The sequence below is a fragment of the Coffea arabica genome, chromosome 3c, assembly GCF_036785885.1.
Source record: "Coffea arabica cultivar ET-39 chromosome 3c, Coffea Arabica ET-39 HiFi, whole genome shotgun sequence".
Lineage (NCBI taxonomy): Eukaryota > Viridiplantae > Streptophyta > Magnoliopsida > Gentianales > Rubiaceae > Coffea > Coffea arabica.
In genome coordinates, this window is record NC_092314.1 from 30,108,926 (window position 1) to 30,132,954 (window position 24,029).

At 38.7% G+C, this 24,029-nt stretch overlaps 1 protein-coding gene across 1 annotated transcript; it reads left to right on the plus strand.

The window, feature by feature from the left end:
- Nucleotides 1-19,523: 19,523 nt before the first annotated feature.
- LOC113735769 (uncharacterized) lies at nucleotides 19,524-22,132 on the plus strand. The gene is made up of 3 exons (XM_027262758.2): nucleotides 19,524-19,638; nucleotides 20,308-20,490; nucleotides 20,928-22,132. Exons 1-3 carry the CDS (start codon nucleotides 19,524-19,526, stop codon nucleotides 22,130-22,132), a joined length of 1,503 nt encoding a protein of 500 aa, XP_027118559.2.
- The last annotated feature ends 1,897 nt before the right edge of the window (nucleotides 22,133-24,029 follow it).

Sequence of the window (24,029 nt, forward strand, 5' to 3'; positions counted from 1 at the left end):
AAGTATCCGAGACACAAGGTGGTTTATTCCTGACACGGGATCCCCTAAATGGCATTCCCTTTCTATGGTTTATGCATGATGCCATTTATTAAAGCGATGTAAATATGTGACAAATATGGCCTAAAGGACATAAATAATACATCGGGGGGAAAAGGTCTAAAAATGAAATGTATTTATTGAAAATCAAGTGTAATAACTGAAATTTAAACATGTGAGTCATCTAGTGGGTAAGTCACTAAAAGAGTACCAAAAAGGCCTCTTATTGCTAAGGCACATGAATGCAATCCAAGAAAACAAAAGAATGGTTAGTGCAATTGATAGTAGACATAACATATTGGGAGCAATTAAGAAAAGAAATACAATAAAAGCCAATAAAAGGGGTGGAACCCCTTCCCTCGTGCCTAATTGTGCTTAAAAGAGGGTGAAGTTGACTCTAACCTAGGAAAATTCTAACATGGATGCATGAGGTTGGTGCTCATTAATGCAACTAGACTCGATAAGGTTTAAAAGGTCCCCAAGCCTTCAGACCCAAAGGCAAAGGGTCATCACTCCCAAGGCCTTCGATCGGTGGCTCGAGTGATCCCTTAGGTAGCGCTATGGGCGCAGTGCACACCATCCGCCTACCCAAGGCAATCAATCCTAATCCTACAAGGCGGTGTGGGATAGCGCCCACGAAAAATAAAATAAAATGGGATAACAATAAGTAAATGTGCACGTATGAAGTGTTCCCTATTTTGAGGGAAGGGGTTGAGAACCACGCGAGGCTCTAAAGGTGACACACACCCCCCCCAATGCAATGCAAGCGCGAGATAAACAAGTAAACATACATCCAATCAACCAATCATACATTCGTGAGTGAGGGAGTAATTAATACGCGCGAAATGCAAAATCCTAAAAAGGAAAAATGCAACCCTAAAACACCAAAATGTGATATATGAAAAGGTTAAAAGAAGAAAAAGGTTGATTAAATCAAATTTGCTCGGACTCTCAAATGTCCCCAGTGGAGTCGCCAACTGTCGCGCCCCATTTTTTGATAAATAAATAAATGGTTTAAAAAAATGTATTTTTTGATTCAATTTGTGATTGGAAAATGAATTGTGATTTAAAAGAAAAATGGGTCTAAATGGGGGTTTGAGAATGCGACGATTTGACCCAAAATTATAGTTTAAAAAGGGTTTTTGAAATAAAAAATCGGAGTCGCCACTTGGTAATGAGTTAAGGTGTACCAAGTCACCTAAAAATAAAAATTTTTAAAGAAAAAATAGGAAAAAGTAGTAAGAAACCCCTTTTAAACGACTCCTAGTCCACGTAAACCAACGAAAAAGGTTCGGGAGTCACATTTGACGAAGGGGAAGGCAAGGACAAAAATCCAAGGCACCCCTTCGACCTAGCCAAGGCTAGTTGCGTGATTTAATCAAAGATTTTCTTGTTTTAACCAAAGAATTTATTACATTTGGATGTACTACATGAATGCAAACCCTAGACCTAGGGGTATTGGAGGAAATTTCTCTTCAAGGGTTGAGTGGTGCCAATCACATTAATTGTGAAGCCCAATAATGATCCTTTGGAGAGGTCACACATAATCCTAAATGACGTAAAAATGAGTGGAATGCATGCCATGTGAAAATGTGAGTTTGTGTGAAGTGAGAAAAGTAATAAAATAATAGTGGGTAAGTGGAAGTGTGCAAATGGATTTACAAAGTAAAATGAGTGAAGTAATAATGTGAAAATGTATGTGAGATAACATAAAGTGCATGTGTGCGAGTGATATTATAAAGTGTAAGTAGTTGAGTGAAAACATGCAAAATTAAAGTAGCGTGAAGTGAGAATGTGGAAAAAGGGATAGAATATAAAGTAGAAGTGTACGTGATAGTGAATGAATAAAATGCATGAACCCTAGAGGAATGCATCAAAACGGGAACGGGGACTCCTAACTTTGTGACTTTAATTTTCCCTTGGATTAGAAGGAAGAACTAGCGTGCTAAGGCTATTTTGTAGCCAAACTCGCTCGTTTCCCTTATCGAAAGGGGACACTCAGGCGAATGTACCCTATAACTAGCATGAGATGCAAAAACCTAAAATGAGGGGAAAAGGGGTTTGAGGAGCATGCCAAATGATAAAACTAAGAAAAATGCATGAAATGAAGTGAAACATGCAAGTATGGACTCACGAGAGAAATCTCTAAGGGTCTAGCGTTGGACTAGCCCATTCTATGAATTCCTACTAGCGTTGGACTAGTGGAAACGTACATTCATCCATCACATTCATTCATGGCTATGGAAAGCGAGTAGACATGTCAATCACCTATAAACACATAGCACATAACACTTAGCATGCTCGACTAGATGCAAGAACCTAATAAAACAAATTAACACATAGCAAACAAGCATGCATATCACCCCAAGCAAATAAAGCAAAGAAAGCCCTATCTATTACAAAAAGGAATGCCCTACTACAATCTAAGGGGAAAAGAATAAATAATAATAAAAATAAATACCTAACTATTACAAATTTGGCATTCAAGTGCCTTTCAAATGATAGATATACAAATCTAAAACTAATAAAGCAAATAAATAAATAAATGAAATAAATAAATAAACATCCAAGAGGCATGCAATTAAACATGTGAAGTCACATAGGGCACATAGAGCCAAATAAAGCAAGAAATAAGGGATTAGGGTGTACCTCCCTTAAATTGGGGCTCTAATGGAGCGAAGCCACTTATTTACCCTCCAAAAATAATAAATGAGTCAAGGCATCATTTTAATCAAGAAATAATCACAAAAGATAAAAATGAAATGTGAAATTGAATCATTTAAATCATATAAACAACCCACATTTAAGAAGTCAAAAGAAGAAAAGACTTGATTGCAAACATTAACAAAGTTTTGGGGTCACAATTAAAGAAAAATAAAGTTCAGGGACTCATTTGCAATTAAAGTAAGGACCGAATTGAAAGAAATTGAAGATATCCAGGGCCACAGTGTAGTTAAGGAGAAATTCAGGGACTAATTTGCAAAATCATTTTCTGGTTTCTTCATGGACCAAACCCTTGGGCCATTTCCTTTATTTGTTTGGGCCAAAGCTTCCCAGCCCAACGGAAATTCAGAGCAACAGGAATGGATCCATTTACCATTTATGACCTCAAGATTAGCTAACAAAACTGGTGGGCTTCTTCCCCTTGGCCCAAACCAAAACCCTCAAATTATGAACTAAACCCATTTTCTTAAACCCAAACAACAACAAAAAAAAAAACTCTTAGCCCACATCACTTGTTTTATTGAACCCAATCATTATAAAACCAAATAAAATTATTAAACCTCAATTATAACCTACAAACAAGAATTAATCTATCCAAACAAATCACATAAAATATGCAAACAGAGGATTAAGCTTAAAAGGGTGAAATTAGTTGATTTTTCCAGATTTTGGGCCACGGTGAATTTGGGGAAGCTTGAGGGGTTCAAATGCAACAAGAGCAGGGACCTAATTGAAGGACTTATGAAGGTGTTGGAGGTAAAATTATGAAGTCCTAAAATTCTGGGGTTAAATCATAATGGAAAGGGAAATTGAGGGACTGGAATCATGAATTTAATCAAATAATCTTCTTCTCCAAATTGGCCCAACGTTCGCTGCCATTTCAGCTCCTTCTTCGGTTAGCAGCACCAGAAATTGGTTTCAAATCACATCATTCCCAACAAAACATTGAAACTCATAACACTTCCTCTTATCACATCAATTCGGATTCAAGCATAAGGAAATATATTTAAAAAAAAACAGAAAAGGTACAAACGGACCAACACTATCTTTTCCCATGAAAAAATTGGTTATTAAGTTCGGATGAGCAACTGAGCAAACTGAATGTTCATTTTCCTTCACACGTTAAATTGCAGATGAATCGTCTTTCAAATAGAACTTTCAATTAGGCACTTAATCAAACAGCTACTGGGCATTACAAATTCAGCAATTTCTCTGCTCAAATGGTGTAATGATCAGCCCAAAAATCATCAGAAACAACAAGTAATTCAACCCAACCGACACACAAAGCATGTATATTCTGAAATCCATGAGAAAATAGCACTGAACAAAGGCACGACAGCCATTTTTCTGAAAATTTCCAAAGAGCCTGCGCTTTAGGGAAAACTGAAATGCAAATGAAAAGGATGACTTACGGCATCTGCAAGCGGCAGTGCTGAATTCAGACGAGGTGGTGGTGGCGGCTTCGGTTCTTGGGCAGGCAGTTGGCCACTTGGGGGTCATGCTGGGAAAGAAAGATTGTAGCCGCCTTGTGACGGCCCCACCTCCCCCTAGGGCGTACCAAAGGGTTCAGCGGGTCGCCTGCCCAGCTCTCGCCAGGACTCACTCACTATGGAACTCGAATCATGTATATACATCCATAGACAATAGATGCTCAAGTAAAAGATAAGAAACTTCTACACACCAGAAGTCTTCAAAGTTTTTACCATTCAAGTACAACCATCGAATATACAAGGGTTCTCATTCCTCATACAACCAGCCCGTGCCAAGCACTAGGGCGAGAACCATTACAAGGTCAAAGAACTAGATCAACTAGACTATACAGAACTCTCGTCCTTGCTCGCCTTCCCCTGCTAAGGAAAACAATTGACGTGGTATGAGCTAAAAAGCCCAGTGAGGTTCTATATACATAAACAAGTAATTAAACAAGGAACATTAGTCATGTAATAACAATTAATCCAGAAAACTTTATGTATAGTTCATGAGTGGTTGGGACTTATTACAGGTATGGAGCATATCACAGGTATAACACATGATTTCATGTTGGCATTTTAGCATGGAACAATTATCGTGATACACGGTAACCATATACTGAAGGATACGGTGTTCCGGTGGAACTTTGTCGGTCCTCTGCACCTTATAACTTCCGAATCCCCACGGTTGACTGGCCATCACCTTATCCCTCCAGTGGTAATACTCGAGTATACCGACGGTTGTCCAGGGTTCCAACCTACCCGACCGAGCCCAGTCCTGGCTCGAGTAGGTCGGTAACCGAGGCGGGGCCCAAGTTCAGCTTAGAGCTTACAACATGCACAACTAACCAAGTAAATCGGTAAACGGTAAATGGTAAAATTCATCAATTGAATAGGTCGAATGAGGTAAAGTACACACTCGCCTAACAATGATGGACAACTTCATATAGCATGTGATTCATGATAATTAAGTAATCAAGTGGACACTTAGCACGTAAGCAATACAAATTGATTTCATGGGAGCATGTAATTCACGGATATCACATAATCACATAAATTGGAAATCGAGTAAACAGATAGTCAAGTAATCAGGTAGTCACAGAAAACACGGGTATATAGAACACTCACCTATTTACGCACAACAACGTGCAAAATATCCTTTCGGATATTATCTTTAGTCACCGAGAAAACCTAAGATTAAATGAAAAGAATATTACCACTCATTTGTCACAACCAACTAGGTGCAATCAAAGAGACTCGTCACATGATGAGTAGAACGTATAAAAGACTTTAAAGTAGAACGTGGACATTTGGACTCGTGGATAAAAATAACTAGGGTTTCATAGACCACACATAAAACCAACTCAAAAGGGTTATAAAATTTTCTAATGGAAACACTTGAACTAAAGACAAATCAAAATCCAACTAGATAGACTAGGAAATACCATTTTCGGAATCGTTTATGTGGTTGAAACTTATCTTATATTCAAGTAGATATTATAGACTAATTGTCTTAATGAAATTCATGAAAAGAGAGGACAAAATACTCAAGAAAATCCTAAACTACTCCTCTTTATTTGGTAAGAGTAAGTAAACATTTGGAGTTTCCAATTGAAGAAGGATCATGTTTTTAAGATGGAAAAACGGTCATAGTATTTTACAAGTTCAAATAAACCTTAGCTTTCGGGCGAAAATTTGGGCAGCATGCCCTTTGTGTTTACCTAATTTTCCAGCCATTTTGGCTTCATTATTTTTCCTCAATCACAACCCAACATCACACATAAGCAATTCAAGTCAAGAGCCGTTCCATAGGCTCACAATATCATAAGAATAAGAAATACAGAAATAACAAGTGCAGAAATTCAATTTAGCAAAAGACAGATTTGACGTTATGAAAGCGGAAATAACTTATCCGAGGCTACGCTTATCGAATTAAGACGCAACTTATGCTGTTTCGAAGCTAAGACACAGGGCTACAATGTTCATGAAGGCCACTTAGTCCAGTTTCTAATGTAACTTGGTCAAATTCGCAAATTACTAAACCAGAAATCAATTCGTCGGCTGTTTAAATACATTACACTGTAATGGACATATCTCAGAGTACACAAGTCCGAATCTGGTTTTCTTAGAGGCATTTGAAAGATAATTCAGAATACTACAACTTTCATGTTTTGGCAAAAAGCTAAATCAGAATGAATACTAGTCAAAAAACGTGATAAACTGGACTTAACTGATGAAACGGACTGCTGGGAAATTTTTAAAACAGTGAGGGTATTTTGGACTTTTCACATCCTACGTTACTCTGATTGAGCTGAAATTTTATAGGCACCTATAAAACACCATTCTCTACAATTTTCATTCTTTGACCTAAGGCCAATTCGGCCTCTAAGATAAGGCTACAAAACCGGACAGAAGTGAAACATGAAATTCCAGAAATCTGGAAATTCTTGAAATCAAATGCTAATTTCTTTATTTTTGGCTTGCTTCACCATCTTAACTTCCCATATTAGACTTTAAACATCAAAGCCCCAAATTTTAAGCACTAGAAAAATCATAGGAAAGCTGAAAAATATTCCAATAAAATGGAAAAATCATGACCCAAGCCTCTATTTCACCACATACCTCAATAATTCAACCATATGTGACATATTTAGCAACTAATCGTGAATTTAATCGGAGAGTCAAGGTTCCAGCATGTATACCTTTCCAAGGAGACTAGAAACAAGTGTTCAAGGCCTTTGTTCCTCAAGAAAATTACACCGGTAGGTAGCCTTTGTGCTAGATAACAACTTAATCGGAGTAGATTTGCGCGAATAGAAGAAACTTTTCAAGATTTGGAGAAGAAATGAAGGAGAATGAGATGAACTCTCTTTGTCTCTCTCTCTCTCTCTTATTTCGGCCAAGATGCAGAATTAATGAAGGAAATTAAGCTAAGCTTGTGTTATAAGAAGGTTGGAAAGCTAAGGATTAATTCTAGCCACAAGTTTGGCTAACACTTGGACTAATCTTGACCACAAATTTTTCTCTCTCTTGTTGCATTTCTAACCTCTAATTTTCGGCCAATAGGAGGGCTAAGAGGGGGAAGATATTTTGCTCCATTAATGATAAACTTGTATGGCAAGAAAGTGGTGGTCAAGTGGTGGTTCAAACGGTAGTGCACGGTACACGTCGGTGTGACGCGTTTTCTCTTAAATCGCACGTACTAGGGTTTTTACTTCCAATTCACTAACTTTTTATCATTGCTTCTAACCACATATTATTTCTCACTTAAAAGTCACTCTTAAGCACCAAATTTGATCCTTACTCGGTACCGGATAATTATACTGCGGTTACACGAAAAATCCGATTTCACCTTGAATTGAAAACGAATAGGAAAACCCTAATTTCCTATGGTCATTGGCACTTTTCTAGGGTGATTGAACCATGGATAACATGAAATAATAATTTCCAAATAATTTTCAAATAAAAGGGAATTTTTGAGAAATATGCAAGGAATTTGCGAGTCCTCACACGCCTGGTGGCTGCGATGGAGGTTTCGCGCGGCGGTGGCGATGGCGGACAGCACTAGCAGCATCTTTGGATATTCGTTTGCCGTGATTTTGATCATCAGAAATGCAATTTGAACCCGCTATTTTAGCCCAAGCCATTCACCTTCGTTGCCCTCTTCTGTTTTTTTTATTAACTGATCTCCCTGCCTCTGCTTTTCTCTTCTCTATTGCTCCTGCCTTGCTCTGTTTTTAGCTCCTTTGCCGAAGCCTTTCTCTTCGTTAGCCGCAGCCCTTAGACCTTGACTTTCCATTTTTGATTCCCAGACTTTCTTGCTCCCTTTTCGTTCCTTTTCATTATGTCCATCCGCGACTCTTCCTCTGTTTCCTTTCGCCTTTTTCCACGCTCTCAGACCCCTTTTTAGTCGGCCCTTTTCCCTTTGATTTTTCAGATTTTTGGCTGCTCTCCGTTACCTCGCCCCCCCCAAACCTTTGCTGCCCTCTGTTTTTCATTTTGCTTCTTGCTCAGCCCCCAAAGCCGAAGCCTCCCCTGTTTCTCCCTGTTTTTTCCTTTGTTGCCCTGACCCTCTGCTTTCTTTCTGCCTCCCTGAAGCCTTCACTATTTTTCTTTTTTTGTTTCTGCTATCCTTTTTCCGTTCCCTCCCCGTAGCTTGTTTCTTCTTTTTTCTTTTTTGTTTCCAAAAATTCCCTCAGCCCACCAAGTGTCCTTGACACCTACCTCTCTATACACTTGTCCTATAATTCCTTAGACACTTGTCTAATGATTATTTTGTACACTTGTCCAACATGCACACTTCCACCTATCCACACATTTTTCTTTTCTGTTTCATTTTCATTTTTCTTCAAAAATTAATTAAAAATAAATTAACAATTTTCAAACCAAATTTTAAGAGAATTAAAGCCACTTTTAACATCTTACAAAATAAAAATGAAGAATCTAACTCAATTAATAAATAAATAATAAATGATAAAAATGAAATTAAAAATAATAAAAATTTGGTGTCTACAGGCCCCGAGCCTCTCGTTCGTGAAGAGTCACGAAGCGAAACTCTCCGTAGGGGATACCCGCGTGCGGGTGGCAAGCTGATAGGTACCCCGTGATGTGACCCTGAGAACTGTCACAGGTGGTATCAGAGCCTGCTTCGCGTGGTCTCTGTGCGGAGTGAGCCTGGACTAAGTGGTGGATAGATATGAAGGATTAAGTGCTCGTTCGAGCCTAAGCTCTGAATTGTGAATGTTATAGGCCTTAAATCTTTTCCGTGGTAATTGGGGACCATAGATAGGTACGTCTGGTAGGAATTTCGATTGTAGATGATTTACTCTTGGGACTGGCCAGCTCGAGAGGTGAATTGTCTTATTTCGGATTCTTGTACCTGAGTACTCCAGAGTTGAAACGGTGTTAAGTATGTGAGATTTGCGTTTTGGGAACATGACTAGGCTTTGTTTGGCTGGAATGAGTCCATGAGGTTATTGGATATCTAGTTTGCATGGTAAGTGACGTGAGGGATCGGACGGGGTTATTTTAATTGGGTCTGGGACTATATCGCCTTTACTCTTGATTTGCTTTGATACCGCTATGACATAACAGTGGTTTGAGTATTGTGCATAGGATTATCTGTCTAATTTGGCATGTATTGGTGTATTTGATTAACCGTTTTCTTGATACATGGTGTGTTATATGTGCATATGTCATTGGTGTAATTGGTGTGCTAGAATTTGATTACTTTTGTCACTTTACTGTATTTATGCGTTGAATTACCTTGGGGAAAGGGGGAAAAAAAGAGAGAAAAAAAAATATAAATATATATATGTAAGGAATATGCAGTCGTGGACGTGGTCGTGGCCGTGGAACTAAGCGAGGCCAAGAATCAAGAGAAGAAAAGGGAAACAATAACTGGACGAGGACCGAGAATGCCACTTGTACTTAGGAATGTATTATGACTCATTGTTTTGCCCGACAGGCTAGTACCCGAGTTCCAACACTTCCGTAAGATGACACATTGGGTTGATCCGTATCAGGAAATTTCGGTTCTCCGAGATGAAATAGAGGTTCAAAGGAGGCTGACTGAGTACTGGGAAAGGCAATGGAAGCAAGAGTATTCGGAGAAACTTGAGCTCTTACACCAAAACATGGAGTTAAAGAGGAAATACGAAGAGATTTCCAAGGAGACCGTAGCAATGGCACAAGGTAATACTTCTATGGGGACGCCAGGGGAAGCTCAAAGGACGGGAACTGCAAGGCCACAATTGAAGATCTTCCATGCAAAGAAAAAGGGTAAAGCTGGTAGATCATTTGCTAAGAAGGGCCGTGGAACGGGTGGTGTGATAATTTGTGGATATTGTAGAAAATCCAATCATATTGAAGTGGATTGTTGGAAAAAGGGAAGGAGATGTCTGCACTCTGGGAGCGCCGAGCATCTGATTGCTAATTGCCCGGGGTTTATTGCACGAAAAGAAAGGAACCAGCAGCCAACCAAGACCGACCCTGGACCGTCAAGTGGCGAAGGGACTAAAATGAAGAACCTCATTTCTTCTGACTCTGAAGACGGAGAAGGTACAGGCCATTGGTTACTTTAAATTTTGAAGAGAAAATTTCGAGGGTGAAATTTCTTTAAGGGGAAGAGAGTGTGAGAACCCGTAATTTTTCCAATTTCTAGGTTTTATTATATTTCTAGGTTTTCTTATTTTCAATGATTTGTTTTCTGCACTTTCTGTATCTGGAAAATTTTCTAGATAAATTTTATGAGTAAATATAATTTTTAGATGATTTTTCTAGTATTGAATAGGTTTTGAGAAATTAAGAGTGAATACCGGACGTGGGACCCACTAGTGCGAAAAGTTCGGCAATTTTCGGCCAACTAGGTTAAGTTTTGGATACTGGATTTAATTTACCAGGTGTTAAGGGATAAATAGAGGATGTTATTTGGATTGGTGTGAGAGGGAACAAAGAGATAGAGATTCATTAATTAGGTGACAAGTGTCACCATTTGGTTGGATTGACTTGTATGACCACTATTCATGCCTTTACCAAATTAATATCAAAATTGACCAAAAATTTCCTTATTTTCTTCTCTCCTTGGCCGATTCTCTTCAAGCAACAAAAGGGAAAGAAAAACTCTCCAAACTCTTGCTTCAATCTTGCTCAAATTCAACCAATCAACCGTTTAATCTTGTTTTTGTTCCATAGAAACCCTTAAGGGAGTGATAGTGAGTTGTTTTGTGAAGTAATTTGGAAGATTTAAGTGCAAGGTTGCTCCATTCCTTTGGGTATCAAGGTGAGTAGTGAAGAAACTCCTTTTCTCTTTCCAATAATGCTTAATGAGCAACCTAAGTGAGTTAAAGTGATGATCTTTGGTGTTATTTCATGATTTTGGTTGAGATTGATGACACTTTCTATTTAATTAGGATTTTTCTGTTTTCATATGATTATTATTATGTGGTTATGTATGATGATTGGAAATGATATTTGAGGAAGCTAGGAGGTGGAAAAAGTGATTAATTGCAAGAAATTTCTGTTTTGGAAGAAAATTGAAAAAACTAGGGTTCCTTGTTCTTCATTCTGTCCGAAATTTTAGGTCCTAGTTAGAGGCCGAATTGGCCTTGGCTTAAAACATGAAAGTTGTATGGAATGACATTTTAGAGGTGCCTACAAAATTTCAGGTCAATCGGCGTAGTGTAGAGTGAGATAAGTCAAAATTACTATTGCTGTTCTGGTTTTACCCGAAATCGAGATTTGCGACTGTAATTGGGTGTTTTGATCTGAATTGCTTCCAAATTGGTTGTTGAGGCCTTCTGATGCAATTTAGCCCTGTTTCTTAGCTTTCAGTTGGTTTTGGAATTTCTAGATTTGGACTTGTAGAGCCTGAGTTATGATGTTTCCGCTAGAATGCGTTTTGGTGAATCTGTTTTACGTTTTTGATGTAGTATCTTGCATTTTTGACCTGTTTGCAGTCAAAACTGGGTTGAGTGACCTTCTGTGATGTTGTAGCCCTATCGTTTAGCTTCGAAATGGTGAGTCTTACACCTTCATCCGATAATTCTAGGGCATTTGGTGCCATTACCGTAAAAAGAGGTCAAAAACTGTTTTTTTTCAAGGCCAAAGCTAATTGCATTTCCGAATTTTCTGGTTTTCTCTAATGTTTGTGTATGTTTATGGAACCCTATTGGGGTCATATTTGGCATTGATTTATGATTCGTTATCGAGTCTCATTGTACTTGTTTACATGTTTTAAGGCTTACTCTTATTCCGGTCATTTCCTAGCTAACTTTTGTACATGTACTACTTTGAGTCTAGTGAACGGCTTTTGGGAAATGAGATGAATTTTGTGTGAGATGTTGGGACTGATTTGAGGAAATAATGAAGCCATGATGGCTGGAAAATAGGTAAAAACAAGGGATATGCTGCCGAAATTTTACTTGAAGGCTAGTTGGATTTACTTGTGATTTGAGCAAAGGGCTTTTGGGTTGTTTGCGCCTAGATCTTCATGTTACCTTTTCGTTTCCAAGAAAATCATGTTTTCCACCATTGCATTAGTATTTATTTGGCAAGGCGTACGACGTGTAGTCGAGCCTCACTTGTGCATTCTGTTTACTCGATTTTGGATATGAAACCTTCAATTAGTTTACTTTGATTATTTTAGGGTTTCTTGGCGATTAAGGCCAATCTGAAGTGAAAACTTTTGAAGTTGAGCCGGTGAGTGTACCACTCCCCTCCATTGCTGTTTAACTTGATTTCTGCTCTGTAATTTGTTTAATTTGTTTGAGACGAGGGTGTACTTTATCACACTCGTTCTCTTGTCTGTTCATATGTGAATTTTGGTGTCAATCTGAATCTGTATCAGTATCTGATATCTGTATCTGTATCTGTATCTGTTCGGACGTCGTTTGGAAACTTGTAACCAACGACCTTTCTGTGACCTATGAGCTCAAATCCTGTGGCTAAGTTATTCGAGTCGGGCCGGCAAGGGCCTGGACGATTAGATAACGAACCACGGTAGTCTGTTCGGGGATTTTTGGGTATTGAGACCCTTGATTCCGGTATACTCGAGTATTACCATTTCTGTTTCTGTTGAGGTGAGCGGGCCCGGTAAAGGGGTGTTTGGTGGACGGAATTCGGTGTAAAGAGGGGTCTACGGACGCGTTGGTTCTATATACGTTGACGGAGAGTCAACTGGTTTGGATCAAGTACTGCGCTGGAAATTTGGCTCCTGAGAGCCACCCGTATCCTTCTGATTTGAATCATTGGTTCCTTTGCTTTACATCTGGCATGTGTACTTGATTTGCTAAACGTGAAATGCCATGATTTTATTGCTATCTGTTTGGTATGTCATTGAGCGCAAGCTCACCCCTTTCTGTTCCCTTTTGTTTTCCTTACAGGAAAATAAACACTTTTGGGCTGGATTTGACAAAAGGCTGCCAAATTGAGCTAGTTGAACATATCTTTTGTATAGCTCATGTATTAAAATCCTAAATATACTTTTGGGGCGTTTTCTCTTTTGATTTGGCAAACCGTGTATATATATTAACTTTTGAAAATTTTTGTATGTCATTTTGATTTGTAAACGCTAAAGTTCAGATGTGAATGTTTGTTAGCTATTTCGGTTGGGTTCTGACGGGTCGGTTACTATTCATGGCCGACTCCGAATTTCATTTTTTTTTATTTTGGGTTATTTTACCATTTTGACTTGTTTACGCTCGTTCGTAAGTTCCGGATCGCAATAGATAGCTCTAGTCTGCATCGTTAGTTTTGGCGAGAGCTAGGCAGGCGGTCCACCGAACCCTTTGGTTCGCCTTAGGGGGAGGTGGGGCTGTCACATTTGGACTTTTAGTAAAGATAAAGAAAGTTAGGCAAAGTTAGGTAAGTTTACTCCAATAAGGAATGGACACTTGTCACTTTAATTAATGCATATCTATCCTTTTGTCTCTCCATCATTAACCATCTAAGCAACCTCTAATTATCTCATAACATCTAGCAAATTAATCCCAGTACACAAAATTTAACCTAATTGGCCGAATTTTACCGAACTTTCCGCACTAGCGGGTCCCACGTCCGATGTACACTCTTAATTTCTCGAAAACTAACCGATACTAGAAAAATCATTTAAAAACTATATTTACTCATAAAATTGATCTACAAAAATTTTCTAATAAAGAAAATGCAGAAAACGTGCAATTAAAAAAAATACGGGTCCTCACACTCTCTCCCTCTTAAAGAAATTTCGTTCTCGAAACTTTTTACCTTCATTTGCCTCAGACGAGTCCGGAACTGTTTGAGTGTCAAACGCATAAGCTTTTGCTGGCCCACTAGTTCGATTCCCTCTTTCATTTGCTTGTTTTGCTTTAGCTCCCTCCAGTTGCGGAATACTACCTCCGCGTGACTGCTTCCCCGGACAGTTGCTAACTTGGTGCTCACCACTCCCACAAATCAAGCACTTCCGCCCTTTCCACCAACAATCGTTCTCGGTATGATTGGCCTTTCCGCAATAGCCACAAGTCAGGTGAGAAGCCATCTTTTGGCTTTCTTGAGAAATTTCCTCAGGTCCTATTTGGCTCCCTTTAGTAGACCTTTTATCTACCGCCCCTATTGTCCATGGTGGGTAGGACAAAAATTTTGGTTTTTGCGTTTTGGAAGGGACTATCGATTCACTGGGTTCCTCACTCATACTACCAGCTACACCTCTTTTCCGTGTTTGGGAGGCTTTTACTTGTGCCTTTGCATTCTCGATTCGTTGAACCTTCTCAAGGGCCTCCGTAAATGTATTCACTTGCGCTGCTGCCAACGCCTCTTGGATGTCCAAATTTAGTCCCTGTATAAACCGTCTCACTCTTCTCGGTTCCGTGGCTACTAATTCTGAAGCAAACTTGGATAGTTTGGTAAATTTCGTTTCGTATTCAGCCACACTTAAGGTCCCCTGGCGTAGTCCAATAAATTCGTCCTCCCTCCTTTCTTAAACTAAGGGTGGGAGGTATTTCTCGTTAAATTCTCTTACAAAATTCGCCCATGTCCAGACAGTCTGTTCTCTTTCCCACTTTGTTCTAATTACGTTCCATCATGCCCGGGCCGATCCCTCAGATTGAAACACTGCGAAGTTCACCTGCCTCTATTCAGTGTAATTCAAAGCTGTGAATATATTCACCATGGCCTCTAGCCATTGTTCAGCGATGTCCGGATCAGGCCCTCCAGTGAATTTTGGAGGTGCAAACTTCTGAAACCGCTCCAGAGCCTTATCCTCACCCGTCTCAGGGTTCCGGGGTTGATTTACGGGTATTTGACCTTGTTGATCTACTAATCTTGCCAAGATATCCGTCATTTGTTGCATTGCCATTGCCATTTGGTCTCCGGTTGCAACTCTCGGTCCTTGTTCTTGTTCGGCAGACGTTTCCCTTTCTACTCTAGGTTCTGGGGTCCGTTTAGTTCTACGGCCTCGACCACGTCCCTAACTACGTCTCCCATCCATATTTTTTTCCTTCCCTCTCTTTTTTTTTTCCAAAAGTGATTTAATGAATAAATGCAATAAGGTGACTCAAAAGTAACCAAAATTGAGGGCACCAAATACACAAGTAAACATATATACACATAACACTCCACGTAGCAAGGAAATAGCTGATCAATTATGCAAGTACGGATCAAGTCAGGCACAAATGCATATATAGACATATACAAATTGACGTCATGTAGTAAGAGTGTACGAGCGAATCGAAAGAAAAGGTTATGTGTCGGTCCAGTCTTAGCTAAGGTAATCCCATCTAGTCCCTCGCATCACTTACTATTCACACCAGATATCCCTTAACCTCTTGTACTCATTCCAGTCGAACAAAGCCTGTTCACGTTCCCACAATACAATTCTCAAATACTTAGCACTACCTTAACTCTGGAGTACTCGGGTACGAGAATCCGAAATAAGATAATTCACCTCTCGAGCTGGCCAGTCCCAAGAGTAAACCATCTACGATCGGAATTCCTCCCAGACGTACCTATCTATGGTCCTCAGATTCCACAAGAAAATTTAAGGCCTATAATGTTCACAACTCATAGCTTATGCTCGAACGAGCACTTAATCCTTCATACTCATTCACTACTCAGTCCAGGCTCACTCCGCACAGAGACCACGCGAAACAGGCTCTAATACCAACTGTGACAGCCCCACCTCCCCCTAAGGCGAACCAAAGGGTTTGGCGGACCTCCTGCCCAGCTCTCGCCGGGACTCAGTCGTTCACTCAAACGAATCAGAAATAAAACCTCAAGAAGAGTAAAACAAGGATCCAGTTCATTACAGTCCTTAATCAAAACCCGAATTCAACCACAGGAATAAATAGTGCGAGAAGTCAAAACTTAAAGCGGAACTTATATACATTGCTATCTCAAGAGGAAGTACAACCGTCAAATATACCAAGGTTCTCAATTCACCATACAACCAGCCCATGCCAAGCACTAGGGCGAGAACCATTACAACAAAAAACCAAGAGCTAGACCAAGCTAGTCTATACAAGCTCTCGTCCTTGCTCGTCTTCCCCTGTTAAGGACAACAAAACTAAAGGGATGAGCTGGAAAGCTCAGTGAGGTTCCGATCACATAGGCAAACAAGAAGTTCAATGCATTCATTACACGTAGCCAATAATTCAAGATACAAAGATAAGATAAAGCGATAAACACATTCATTAAAAGGATACGGGCTCACATGGAGCTATTCGTTCGTTCGTTCGTTCATTCATTCTCCTTTCATTCCCTTATATCTTCAATCATTTGAAAATGCATTTTGTATAAGTAAAATCCCTCGTTCATTCATTCGTTCATTCATTCATTCACCCCATCCCGGACATTGTCCACGCTCCACCAACTTCCACCAACCTACAAGGTAATACTCGAGTATACCAAAACGTTCACGCAGGTCCCTAATCGCCCGACCGAGTCCGCTTCTGGCTCGAGACGACCGGTAACAAGGGGCAGTGGCCAATTCAGTCAAAAGGCTTACATTCATGCACAAATAACATTTCAATCGTTCAATCATTGAAAACTTCTCAATCATTTAGGCCGAGTGCGATAAAGTACACACTCGCCAAGAAAACCCGTTTTAGCAATCATTGAAAACATTTAACATGTTATCAATCATTCATACAAGCCATATAACCATGAAACATAACAAACAAGGAACACTCACCTATACACGCAAAATAACGTCCACTTCTCAATCACCAATGAAACCTAAAATTAAACAAAGAACACATTACAATCCATCTAGCATGCTTTGGATGCAATCAAGAATTACCCGACTACTCGCGAGTAAACGTATAAAAATGACTTTTAAAGTGTAAAGAGGGTATTTGGATCCGTGGACGGGAATAACTAGGGTTCATAAACCAACCATGAAACCAAACTCAAAAAGGTTATGAAATTTCCGACAGAAAACACTTTAACCATCGACAAATCGAAATCCAATAAGGTAAGCTAAGAAGTATTGTTTCCGGAATCGTTTATGTAGCTCAAAATCAATAGACTCTATGCCTTGTTGAAAATCATGAAAAGGTGGCAAAACTATCTCACTTTCACTCTTAAAACTTCACTTAAAAGTTATTCACTTGTGACCGAGAGAACCCTAGGTCACCCTCTATATTTTGGTAAACAGTAAGTAAACGTTTGGAATTGCAACCCAAAGAGGTATTAGGTTTTAGAATAGTAAAATGATCATTTTATTGGCCAAGCGGAAATATACAGGTTCAAATAGAAATTTAGCCCTCGGCCACCTTTTGAAAGAGCCGGTAACATTTTCAGTAAATACGTCCAATTCGTCACAAAATACATTCGCAAAATTACTTTAACTTGCTCACATTACAAGAAGATAAACGGACGGCATGTCCTTTGTGTTTACCTATTTTCCAGCCATTAATGGCTTCATTATTTTCCTCAAAACAGTCCCAACATCTCATATAGAATAATCTCATGTCTAAAAGCCATTCACTAGGCTTAAAGTCATATAAATACAAAAATCAAGCTAGAAACATTTCTGGATAAAAACAATTTTTGACACCATTTTACGGTTTTGACACCATTGGCGTTACGATTATCGGATGAAGGTACAAGACACACCGTTTCGAAGCTAACAAATAGGGCTAAAATGTTGAAGAAGGCCACTCAGTCCAGTTTGTAGTGAAACTAGGTCAAAATTGACATATATGAAACCAGAAACTCACAAACAGGTTGGCTAACCGCACAATTGTTAAACAGCAATAATTCAGGCTACCGAAGTCCGATTGAAGTGTATCTTATGGTGTTTCGAAGCTAAGACACAACCCTACATTTCTTATGAAGACCTCCATGGCCAAATCCTGCGTTTTCATGATCAAAAATGGAAAACTACACAAAAACAGAATACTGGCCGCGAAACAGGTTTCATGGACAGTCAATGGTATTTCGGTCATTGCACATGCTACAGTATTTGGATCAAGCTGAAATTTTGCAGGCTACTAGTTTATACCATTGGCTACAACTTTCATGTTTTGGCCAAAATCTAATTCGGTACGGATCATGGTGAAAATTCACGGTCAGATTGGGTGAAAAGACAACCATGTTCACTGAATTCCTACCTAGACCAGTCTGGGTATTTCCGTCTAATCTCAGGCTACCGAGCTCGGGCTGAAAATTTACAGGCTACTAGAAAACATCATTCTCCACAACTTTCATGTTTTTTGCTAAGGCCAATTCGGCACCTAACATGCTGAAATAAATTCGGACAGAACAGGCTTGTGTGAAACCCTAACCTGGAAATTTTGCCCCAAACCAGAATTTTTGCACAATCAATCACATCCAACATATATCAACTTCATTTTGCACTATAACAAACCCTTCATCCATGGTTAACCAACACTAATCATATGAAATCAGAAAAATTATGAACAAAAGAAAAATCCATCAATCTCAACCATAGGTCATGAAATCATCCAAAAAAAATCACTTATTCAACCACTACAAATCACTAATTGAACATTATCAAGATTAAAGGAAAGGTTCCTTAGCCACTTACCTTGCAAACCCAAGAAAAGACCCAACTTAGCACCTTGCCTTCTCAAACCACTTCACCAATCACCTTAATCCTACCAAGAGAAAGGTTTTTATGGAACAAATCCAAGTTTTAACGGTTGGTTTGTGAGATTCAAGCAAGAAATTGAATGAAGAAATTGGAAGCTTTTCTTTCTTTTGCTTGCTAGAGGAATTCGGCCAAGAGAGGTAGAAGATGAAGACTATTTGGGTCAAATTTGGACTTTTAGTAAAGATAAAGAAAGTTAGGCAAAGTTAGGTAAGTTTACTCCAATAAGGAATAGACACTTGTCACTTTAATTAATGCATATCTATTCTTTTGTCTCTCCATCATTAACCATCTAAACAACCTCTAATTATCTCATAACATCTAGCAAATTAATCCCAGTACACAAAATTTAACCTAATTGGCCGAATTTTACCGAACTTTCCGCACTAGCGAGTCCCACGTCTGATGTACACTCTTAATTTCTCGAAAACTAACCGATAGTAGAAAAATCATTTAAAAACTATATTTACTCATAAAATTGATCTAGAAAAATTTTCTAATAAAGAAAATGCAGAAAACGTGCAATTAAAAAAAATACGGGTTCTCACACAAATCACAAAAATACGGGTTCTTATTTTAAGGAGTTTAGGGAGGTGGATGCTTTGACGAAGAGTGTACATGAGCTATAGCTTTATAAAGATACAGAGGTAGAAAAATTGCTAGTTGATGTGGATTTGGAAATTTTGTTTCAATTGTTGAACTCTGGGATGGTATCGAAGTGGCGTAATGTGTTGCAAAGAATTCGGGTTCTATTAAAAGATTTGTCCTCTTCCATTTCTCATATTTTCGGAAAACCTAATAGCTCTTTGGATAAATTAGCAGGTTTGTGCTTTCCTTCAGAGTTGTTTTGTTCATCTATTCATCAGCTGCCTGGAATTGTTATAGCCTCTATACAATTAGATATTAGGAAATTTTCATTTGTGCATATGTGAGTTGTAAAGGAGTAGTACTAAATATCAGATGGGCAGACGGTCCGTCGAACCCTTTGATTCGCCGGTGGTGAGACTGTCACAAACAACCTCTTTTTTATCTTTCTTTACTTGCGTTCTTCATCTTCTTCCTCAGTTGTTTCTCTTCTTTAACCAAAAATATCTCATCCATCATCCATAATCCTCTACCACGCTTCACCAATGTTTTAGAAAATCAAATCCAACCCACTAACATTCATTCCAGAAGATATTCGCTCAAATATTACAAGCTTCAATACTTGAATACTTGGATATTTGATTAAAAAGCAAGAAAATGGCATTATGTAGAAATTTTTCACAGCTACGTTCTCAGGCCTCAAGCCGTCGCCGTGCCACCAATGCGGGTACAAAGACTGTTAATGGGAATACTATCATTACTGTGGTACCCGTTAATGGGTTCAAAACCCATTTACTAAACAACTAAGTATTACTGTACCATATTACCACTGATATATTTGTACACGCAATTCCCTACCATTCAAAGTCTAAGAACTTGATTAATACGTTTTTTGTATTATTGTAGAAACTAGTTTCTTGCTGTTCTCTTGTGAAAAGTCAGCAATGAACATTACTACTACCCAGTCCTTGATCATATTGTTGGTTCAACTGGGAGTTCGACTCTTAGATCTGCTTTATAACAATGTTCATTCCCAAGTTATCCTTGTCTCGTCATTTGTCATCCATCATGCAGTATGCAGAAAGAAAGGTACAACCGTCCGTTGGAATCAATCATTTGCTGATAGCAGCTCCATCTAATTAAATGTGCATTCAGAGCTAAAATTTTAGCCCCACAAGCAACATAAATGATAGAAAAGTAAATTAATAATAATAATATTTAAAAGGAGTATTCACCGAATAATTTAGGATGAAATTGGCATATAATATACATTCCCGAATAATTAACTGGCAGCGCTTGCTGTATTTTTAACCTACTTTGCAGAGTTCATTTTGCGTGCCGATGCCCTGAATGATACTAACGATTTCCTAAGCTGTTTATCATGCTTTGCTTGTGAAGGCATATAAGTAGCTTCAGCAGGCGTCGAGTATCAATATTGAGCTTCGGACTGCTCTAAAGTTTTCTAAATGCAATGGCCACATCTATGCATTTTGCATCGTCTTTTTTCTGCTATACAACTTTTTTAGCTATTTCCCTTATTCTTGTTCCATGTCTTGCTGTTTCGCTAACTCTGCAATCTGATATTCAAGTTCTACGTAACATCAGGGAGGCTGTTGATCCCAACACTGTCTCCTCAACTTCATTTCTCAGCACTTGGAACTTTGACACAGATCCATGCGAAAGCTCGGGGCCTCATTTTCTAGGAGTTTTATGTACAACTCCTGAAGATAATTCTAGCAGCCGAATAGCTGTAATTAACCTTGAAGGAGATGGATTGGACTGTTTTCTGACTCCAACAATTGGAAACTTGACAGAGCTCACCACCCTAAACTTAAGGAACAACAACTTCCGGGGACCAATACCAAATACTATAGCCAAGTTGAGAAAGATAACCAAACTTCTTTTGTCGCAAAACTTTTTCTCTGGTGGTCTTCCTGAAGGATTGAGCGAGATGAAGAGGCTTGAACATTTTGATTTGTCGCAGAACAGGCTTTCTGGTACCATTCCTCCAAAGATCTCTGCATTAAGGAGCTTGTTACACCTACAACTATCCGGCAACCAATTCTCAGGGAAGTTACCAGACTTTTCTGGTCTATGGCAGCTAACCACATTAGATCTCAGTAGCAACCTATTCTATGGTACACTGCCTCAATTCCCTACAAGTTTAAGAACGCTATTATTAAGTCACAATATGATTTCTGGCAATGTTTCATCCATTGGAAGGCTTCCACATCTCAAGACATTAGATCTCAGTGATAATAGGCTCTCTGGCAAAATAGAGCCGGATATCCTTACATCACCTAAGGTAAGCAGCATCAATGTCTCAGCAAATCTCTTCTCTGATATTGAAGTCGTATTCATGAATCAACCCAGCCAGCTTCAGCTATTGGATGCCCACGGTAACCATCTCCGTGGTCATTTGCCATTGCATTTAATCACCTATCAGAATCTAAGAGCAATCTATCTTGGGCATAATTTATTCTCTGGTTGGATCCCGAAGGAATATGGGGCAAAGCTGTATTCTTGGAAGACTTTGTTTCTCGAGTACAACTTCCTTCAAGGAACTCTGCCACAGGAATTCATGAACAACCTCGAAAGGATTAGGGGCAGCTTAGCACACAATTGCCTTCGTTGTCCAAAAAACGTAAGTTTCTGTCACGGAGGGCAAAGGGCACCTTCAGAATGCACCGGGCAGAAAGGTGAAGGCCCATGGTTGACAAAATTAGGATAAATGATCTGACTTTATTTGATTCTCTTTCAAAGCGTCCTAGTCACAGTAAGAAATTAGCTGAAAAACACCAATCTTATAAAAAAAAAATAGGATAGAAAATTTTTACTTCTTATTCAAATTCGTACCTTTTCTATTTGTCTTTCTGGGAGTCTCAACCATCATATTTGAATAGGAAAAAATACTTGTTTTCGCATAGCTTGAAAATATATTGAAAGGATATGGCTTCAATGTTCCCCAAAGCAACAATAAGATTGAGCAAAGTCATTAGAACGATCAAAAGTTAATATAAATTGGTGAAATATTTCTGACATTCACACTCCACTTTCAAACAGATCTGATTCTTGTGTCCATTCTGAAAAGAATTTTGTACATGGGCCAAAGCAACATTCTAGCATCCACTAAGTGATATTATTATGTTGTCGCGCCTCATTTTTTAATAAAGAAAAATAAAAGATGAAAAATTAGAAAAATGATTTTTGATTCAATTTTTGATTGGAAAATGAATTTTTGATTTAAAAAGAAAATGAAAAAACATGGGTCTAAATGGGACTTGAAAATGCGACGATTTGATCCAAAATATAGTTTAAAAAGGGTTTTTTAAGTGAAAAATGGAGTCGCCACTTGGTATAGAGTTAAGGTGTACCAAGTCACCTAAAAAATGAATTTTTAAAGAAAAAAGTAGAAAACCCTTTTTAAACGACTCCAAACCTACGAAAATCAGAGAAAAAGATTCGGGAGTCACATTTGAAGAAAGGGAAGGCAAGGATAAGAATCCAAGGCACCCTTTCAACCTAGCCAAGGCTAGTTGCGCGATTTAGTCAAAGATTTTCCTATTTTAACCTAAAGATTTATCACATTTGGATGTACTATATGGGGGGTCGAAATGTATTTTCAAAACTTATTTGGTACCAATCACATTAATTGTGACGCCCAATAAAGACTTTTCGAAGAAGTCACGAACAATGCAAGTCATGAGACTCGAAAGAAAGGAAAAGTAAAGAAAATAATAATATGCAAATGTGTATGACCTAAAGGAATGCATCATAATGGGTGCGGGGGACTTATACTCGTGACTTTCAATGTTCCCTTTAATAGAGGGAATACGAGCATGCTAAGGCTAGAGAAGCCAAACTCGTCCATATCCCATATCCAAGGGGCTTTTCCTAGTCTAATCAAGAAAATGTACTATCCTAGGTCTAATTTTTAAATGGAAATGCAAGTCTAATGTCATGTTTTCACACCAAGGGGTAAGGAATATATATATATATATATAAGGAAAAATATGGGATAAGGGCTATACATATAAGGAAAGTGTCATGCAACATGATAAAGCCCTAAAAAATGAGAAATATGCATGAGATGAAGTGATTTTATCACACAATCATGATCTAACGCATAGACGGTCCCTAAGGGTCTAGCGTTGGACTAACCCATGCCTACAAAATCTCACTAGCGTTGGACTAGTGAAAAATCGGAACAATGAACCACAACTAGCGTTGGACTAGTGTGGATTCGGGAAAAGTGGGCCACAACTAGCGTTGGACTAGTGTGGTGACGTCACACATCAGTTACAATCAAATAAATCATGTAAGACCTAATAAAAGCATGTAAACACATAAATCACGTATAGCACATAACATATAAGCATGATATCTAGATGCAAGACCCTAAGAAAGCGGATAACACATAACACATAAGCATGCAAAACATACCAAGCAAATAAAGCAAACAAGCCCTAACTATTACATTGGGGGAGGCCCTACTACAATCTAAAGGGGAAAAGAATAAAATAAAATAAAATAATCCCTAACTATTACAACTTTGGCATTCAAGTGCCCTTCAAATGATCAAAATTGAACTAAAAATAAATATACAAAACTAAAGCCAAATAAGCGAA